The sequence below is a fragment of the Montipora capricornis genome, chromosome 1 (genome assembly GCF_036669925.1).
Source record: "Montipora capricornis isolate CH-2021 chromosome 1, ASM3666992v2, whole genome shotgun sequence".
Classification (NCBI taxonomy): domain Eukaryota; kingdom Metazoa; phylum Cnidaria; class Anthozoa; order Scleractinia; family Acroporidae; genus Montipora; species Montipora capricornis.
Window position 1 is genome coordinate 2596128 of NC_090883.1, and position 7500 is coordinate 2603627.

The 7500-nt window shown below is 41.1% G+C and overlaps 1 protein-coding gene across 1 annotated transcript in view; it reads left to right on the top strand.

Annotated features, from left to right (window-relative positions):
* The window catches only part of LOC138054579 (uncharacterized), an 84332-nt gene that overhangs the window by 32522 nt on the left and 44310 nt on the right, over window positions 1-7500 (top strand). Inside the window, 9 exon segments of the mRNA XM_068901082.1 lie at window positions 1-119; window positions 1582-1623; window positions 2036-2068; window positions 2450-2731; window positions 3062-3226; window positions 4109-4141; window positions 4839-5120; window positions 5443-5661; window positions 7374-7500. The exon segment at window positions 1-119 is cut by the window's left edge and continues 40 nt beyond it; the exon segment at window positions 7374-7500 is cut by the window's right edge and continues 155 nt beyond it. Of these exon segments, the coding sequence (XP_068757183.1) occupies window positions 1-119; window positions 1582-1623; window positions 2036-2068; window positions 2450-2731; window positions 3062-3226; window positions 4109-4141; window positions 4839-5120; window positions 5443-5661; window positions 7374-7500 (1302 nt within the window).

Sequence of the window (7500 nt, forward strand, 5' to 3'; positions counted from 1 at the left end):
GTTCCCGTTCATTTACAAAGGACGTCGCCACAACAGCTGCACCCGGAGGAACCACAATCGGCCTTGGTGCGCCATGACACCCAACTACGATCGAGATAAGAAATGGGGCAACTGCGCATGTAAGTGCTTTCTGGACCCTTCTTTCTTTAGAATTTCCCATGTTATTTGATGACTGGGTCTCGTCTTTTGACACTGTACATGTCAGTGTTTATGTGCGCAATCAGTGCCCTTGTTGCGCGCGCACGGGCTATTGCCCGTTCACATTATTATACAGACATCTACAACTGATTTGTTGCTTTTAGGCGCGTTTCGAGAGTGCAATTAAACCCCAGCTGCAAGCTGCGAGAAAGATGTTAAGGCCTGGCCAAAGGCTCGCAAAATTTAAACGCAACATCTTGCAACATTGTTGGGCACAACATGTTGCATACGTTTGGCCACCCTGTTGCGGTGTGTTGCGATACGTTGGAACATGTTGGATGATGTTGGATCAAATTCGAAAACGGTCACAGATGTGCAAAACATTTTGTGCAACAATGTTGCAAGATGTTGCGTTGAAATGTTGCGAGCGTTTGGCCAGGCCTTTACACTGAATAACATTTGACCAATTTACAGCAATGGTGTTACTAAACGATAAGAGGTCTCATCTTGTCTTGCGATGCTTGAAAATATATCAAAGAAAATATAGCGAAATTAATGTCTTCACTCCGCAAGATCCACTTAAAAATTGTAGTGTTTTTAAATTAAGCAATAGAGGACGTGTACCGTGTTTCTATAGTCTCGTCTAAACACGAGGGGGAGTTCGGAGAATTCGAGACAGTTATGCAAACCCGAGACGCAGTCGAGAATGCTCCCAACTTCCCAACTTCCCCGAGTGTTTAGATGAGATAATGGAAACTCGGAAAAAAGTCCTCTATTGCTTTTTTTTCTATTGCAAACCCTCGACTGCGTCTCCGGTTTGCATAACTGTCGAGAATTCTCCCAACTTCCCCAAGATATATTCCTCAAAGATAACTCGACTGGTTTTTTTACTTCTTGATTGAAACAGATTTTCTTGAAACACGCTCATATTTCCTACCAGCCAATCAAAACCCGCGTCTGACTACATAACCAATCAAAATTCGTGTGATGTCACAGCCGTGTTTCCATGCTCTCATCTGAACACAGCAATTGACCAATGAGAGTGCACATACTATCCTAATTATTTTATAGCTATTTTTAGAACAGCTGTTTCTCTAAAATAATGGCAACCCCACGTACAGCTAACAAGGTGCGGAGCCAATCAGAAGCGTTTTGGTCATCAGGTGCAGACTGATTGTCCGTTATTTGGTGGGATCATATCCGCGTTGTTAATTTAGATAATACCTTAGACTGATGGGCCTAAACCAAATGAGAGGTATCGAGACTTCTAGCCGCAGAGGTTTTGCGCAATTTGAAGGCGTTTGGTTGAGATATTCACTGCAACTTTTGTATTAGTTCTTTGTCGTTTATCGGTGATTAGGGATTTGACTGAGTGCTATATTGGTTACCTTTGTGTTTGTCCCCGCCAATAAATGTGTTCTTTGTTAATTTTTTTTCTTTCAGCCCGCAGACCTGTAAGACCCCCGCGCCCCGTTGTGCCGCGAGGTAAGCTCAATGATATGAATGTATTTACAGCCGGTGGTAATCTGTAGCACGCTTCAGAGCAAGAAAGGGTAAAGTTTTCGATGGTCTTGCTGAGCAGAAAAATGGGGCAAGAGCAAAAAAAAATAATTGATGGCAGGGAGACGACGGAAGCGTTTCCTTCACTGCTTCTCTTCCCTCTCTAACGTTCTACTCTAGTTCCATTTTCGCACGGCGACATCATCGAGAGCTCGCTCAGCTTTCTCTGAGCTTTTTTCGCAGAATGGACCAACGTATTTAGTCTTCCCTGCATCACTGGAAGAGAGACTTTTGGAGGCGATATGTCAAATCAAAGTATAATATTTTCTCAATTGTAATTGTTTTTTTTCCTTTTTTTAACTTCGTTTTTGCTTTATTCCTACTTACTCTTTTGTAGGACGAGTGGTGCGAATTAGTCTTGGATTAAAAGGTAACAATATATACATTTTTTAATCTTTTGCAACAATTTTTCCCTTTTTTCTCGAAGTAGCGATAAAAGCTGTATTTCCAAAATTTCGGTCTAGGCACATTCCTTGATGTAAATATCACAGGTAGTCCTTTGTAGATGCTTTTAATCACGTGATCAGCGGTCTAATTGATTTGGTGAACCAACCAGAGACGTTTGCAAGAAAACAGAAGAATATCTTGTCCACCAACATGATGCCTTTGTTTGTTTGTTTGTTTGTTTTTTGGCCAATATGGCCGCCATGACGTCAAGTGAAAAAGCCTATGTAGCAACGAAGATCTATTATTGCAAAATGACGTTACAAAATTTGTAGATGTAAATTCTATTTTGTTCTTTCTTGACCAGCCATCGGAATCGGTTGCTTCAAGGATACCAGCAAACGAGCCATCTCGACGCTGGAAGGGCGAAGCTCTCTCTTAACGGGAAGCTATCGCAGCCGAAAATACGCCATTGAGAAATGCAGTCAAGCTGCCTACAAACGAGGCTATAAGCTGTTTGCAGTGCAGCATGGGGGATGGTGTGCCGCTTCGCGAAATGGTCATCGAACCTATGCTCGATATGGAAAATACAGCAAGTGTAAAAGTGGCAAAGGAGGTCCTTGGGCAAATGACGTTTACGTCTTGCGAGGTGAGTTTCCTGTGGTAAACTTGAACAATGAACCTAGTGCGAATGTTTCCATATTCTTTTAGTGGTTGATGAAGTTGTTGTTGTTGTTGTTTGCGCTAAAGAAACAGTGCCAGAGACTCCTTTTTTTGGAAGGGTTTTCGTTGCCCTGGTAACAGTTTAGAGTATCCCATGACCTGTGTTTTACATGCCGTTCCTATAGCCATGGTAGCGTAATAACAACACGAAGCATGTGATCAGCAAACTCGAAAATCAACCCGATAACTTGAACTTTTTATACCAAGATAACTGATGATTTTCAATTTTCATTGTTTCATTTTTATCCGTCCTCAGGATCGTGCCGAGTTCGAGCATCTTCGGGACATTGCTGCGTGTTCCCGTTTGTGTACAAACGCCGTCGATATTTCAAGTGTACGAGACGAAACAGCAAACGCGCATGGTGTGGCCTGACACCGAACTACGACAGCGACAGAAAATGGAGCTATTGCCCGGGGGGAGGTATGTTGTGCATAAAGCAGATCTGAACAAATAATGTTATCAGATTTTTCTCTGTTGAATTGTTATGTGGAGGCTCGTATAATTATAGACAAAGTGAAGCCCATCATTATTGAAAGTTTCTTTTGGAATCATATTCTGCAATTCATAAACTAAAAAAATGTTCAGAAAAGCAATTTTACGCTTGTACCTTGCTCAATACTAATGAAACATCATCTCTTTTATAACTTACTGAGGTATTTCATCATTTTCTCCTACATTTTTTTTATTAAAAATCTCAAGTCTTTTGTTGTACGTAAGTTTAAGTGCACAACATTAGTTGATCTAGATGTGCCCCTCTTCTCTTCTTCCTATATACAGTGTAAATTAATTTAAGTGTTGAAATTTTGTATCGTTCGTATTTCCTTTGTAACTTCGAAGTTTTACCATGTTACCTTTTCACGTTATACCTTCATAATTATGCACCAGTTTGGGTTTGGAGGAGCAAATACATGAAATGAAATGAAATGAAATGACAAAGTGAAGTAGCAATGACGTTTTCCGTGACGTCATCCTCTATATGACATTGCTTTGTCACGCTGACAATGCATGTTGGACAAAAATGAAGTCGACTGTGATGAAATAAAAAGATTTTAAAAGCACCATCGAAATAACTCAAGCTTTCGCGACCGAAAATGGAATTTTTGTCATTTCGGCTATTCCGAATCGCCGTAAAATTTCAAGTGACTTTTAAGATATTGAGCACTTTTCTTCTCGGACTACATATCTTATTCTAGTAAAGATCTTGCTGTCCGTTTGATCAGGGAATTAGTTTAATGATAGCGATGTTTATTTATTGATTGGTTTATTTATTTATTTGATTGTCTGTTTTCTGTTTCTGAACAGGTCGCCCCATCAAAATATCTCCAAAAATATCATGTAAGGAGTTATACGTTACCTTGGCCTTGCATACGGCAAGAGCTACTGAAATTTAAATTGACCAATCAGAATTCAGCGAGTGGGAAAAACTGTGCTATCCGAAATTAAAGGGGCAGAAAACCCTTTAAAAGATTTTGTGGCAATTTTTTTGTCATCAAACTTTGGCGCCAAAACTGGTTTGCCAGCGAGCGGCGATTCGAACGTCAGCTGTTGTGCTTTGGTTGATGTTTGAGCTTTTTCTAACTAATTTAAGACGAATTTAGTCCAGTATTTCGAATAAAGTGTAAGAAGACGTCAAAACTGTATTGATAATGTATCTATTTGCGTTAACTTCGCGAAAAAAAAAAACTTTGGGGGCGTCCTTTCGGCGTTCAGCGTTTCAGCGTTTCCGGTGAAAAGGCAAAGGATTCACAGGATAGCACAGTTTTGACTGGCGCGCCCACTGCGGGCGCGGGCTCCGTATGCACGGCCTAGTTTTTAAATTTATTCTTAGAGTGTCTTACAATCAAGCTGCATATCCGTGAAATCGTGTGGATTACTGAGGAGACTTGCGGTGACACATTGCCCCTTCCTATCTAGGATCAACCAACCAGGGGCACAGTACGATATCGTGTCCAGTTTACTTTTCTTGTTATGTAAATCGAACCAATTTAAGAACCAGAATTTAACCAACGACTGCCGTTGTGTGATTTTCCAGTACAGAGGCTGGGCTGTTTCCGGGACACTTCTCGTCGAGCCATCCCGCAAATGGACGGGACAAGCTTCCTGTTGCGAGGGAATTATCAACGACGACCAAACGCGATTGCAAGGTGCGCATCCGAAGCTCTAAAGCGTGGTTACCGTGTCATGGGAATCCAACATGGCGGCTGGTGTGCATCGGGTCCGAGGGCGCAGTTAACCTATGCAAAGTACGGAAAATCGAACAAATGTAGAAATGGCAAAGGAGGACCTTGGGCTAACGACGTCTATAGGATATCAGGTGAGTGATGGCCACACCACGGAGCTGGCGTTAGCGTGACTTGACCTGGCTTAAAAGCATTTTTCCACCCGAACGATTGCCGCTTTCCAAGCATAACACTTTCAGTGGATAATAAAACTGCACAATTCTTGTGGAGTTAGGACTGATTAAGTGTTCAAAACGAAACAAAACCAACTGGGTGTTTTTTCTTCCTTTCTGTTGCAAAACAGATTTGTCTCTATGCGTGTGATCGCGAGTTTCCGTGCTATAACTATCTCAATTTGGTATGCGTTCCCTTGTCTTGTACTTCCTTCACTTCTTAAATGACTCCTCTTTTCCCCAGGAACTTGTCGGCTCCGTACAACCAAGGGCTATTGCTGTTTCCCGTTCACGTATGGTAGGCGCAGGTACACGGGCTGCGCAAGAAATAACCGCGGAAGGCTTTGGTGCGCAGTTACTCCGAACTACAGAAAAAATAAATTATGGGGGTACTGCAGGGGAGGAACACGACGTAAGTTTGATTTCTTTTGTCCATTGACGGATGTTGTCGCGGGAAGCATTCGTCTGAATTTTCTTTGCAGAGTGATTGAGCTTTCATAAGGTCTCGCACATCTATCAAATAGTACACTTGACGAAAAAGCAAAAAGTAACTAGATAAACCGACGTTTCGATGTTATCATGACGCCATTTTCATGGTAAATGGGGAAGAAACTGCAAGAGTAACGGTTTACTAAGTTGATATGGGAAATATCGTAGCATGATCTTCACTTAATTGACAATATAAACTTTTTTTAATGTCATTTTACTCAGTCAACCATTTAATCTCGCATGACGTTTTATTTTCTATTTACCTGGCCAATGGCGTGATGATACCAAACCATCGATGTTCTCGTTAGTTTTTAAGACGAAAAAAATTGCGTTCGATAAGCTATTGACGACAGGAAGTTCAAATGCAAAAGCTAGAAAGGATATGTTGGTACTACGATGAAATTGATCAATTGGCGACTCCTTTGGTATGGTATGCTTGCATTCATGGAGTTGAGTGCTAACGATCATTTAATTTGTTACCTCTCCACAGCGAAAATTATAGCAGTAACTCCCAGGGCTATAAGTAAGTAAAGCCGCATAAAGATAATAATTTTATAATTTTAACCAACTGGAATGGCTGAGTTCAATCAGGTCGCCTATTTTGATTTTGGTTAAATAATATTAACTCCTTGAAGTCCTTGAGAAGCCCTGGAATTTATTTTTGGACTTCAAGGGCGTTTGAAAAGCCCTTGAAAAGAGGAGTTTGCTTGGAAGCTGCTTGGAAACTCCTTGAAATTTTGCTTGGGTGAAAATTGTTGCGATTGCATCTTGCTAAGTTAAAGAAAGAGACTATTTGGGGAAAGATTAAATGCAAAAATTAAAATGCCTGTGCGTGCACAGGTAGGCTTTTTCTGCAAAGAAAACACTGAAACACGATGCATGGCATAGAAATCTTCTTACAAAAATTCCTTGAAAACTCAATTTCTGGTACTTGAAAACTCCTTGAATACCCCTGGAATTTTATATACAAAATCCAGCACGAACCCTGATTATGGGTTACGAAGGCAAAAAGGGCTGCTTAGCCGAGTGGTTTGGGCGCGGGACTTGAAATCCATTGATCCCGAGTTCATGTCCCGCTGTGGCCAGCTGGACTTATTCTAGGTTGTCCCTGGTTCAACTCCTCGACTGCGCAGTTAGTTTCCCAGTGAGGATCTTTAATTAAATATCGTTTCTTCGATTCGCCCTGGGAAACATTAAAGAAGCTTTTGCAGACGGACACAATAATCATAAAAACTGTTCTCAGCTGGCGACTTTTTTCAAAGTTCGCCGGGAGGATTATACAAAATTCATACTTCTTTGTGTACACGGTGCAAAGTGAGACGCTAATTACAACCCGAACGTAACGTTAACCCAGGCAGTATCAAATGAAGTGTTTAGTTAAAAATGTAATTATGGGACACGTTGTGACGCCTGTACAAAGCACTCTGAATCTCTTAATGAAGCTGAAGTGATCGATGAGTGTCCTCGATTTGTTTTCGGCGCCTCGTTTGCAATTGTTCTGAATGTTACTGGTTCAAGCCACACTCTTAACTCTAAATAAATAAATTAATCAATTAATGCTGGTCATTGCACACACGAAGATTTCACACAATAAAGACCTTTTTCGGGATTTGTAAGAAGAAAACGTCACTTAAGTCTTGTTTATATCACCTGATTGTAATTTATACTTTTTCTCCTTTTGAATAGTAAAATCATTGGGATGTTACAAAGACACTGCCCGCCGAGCCGTACCTCAAATGGACGGTCGCAATCTATTGGTAACCGGCTATTACAGGAAACGAGCAGACGCCATCTTGAAATGTGCTCTTGTCGC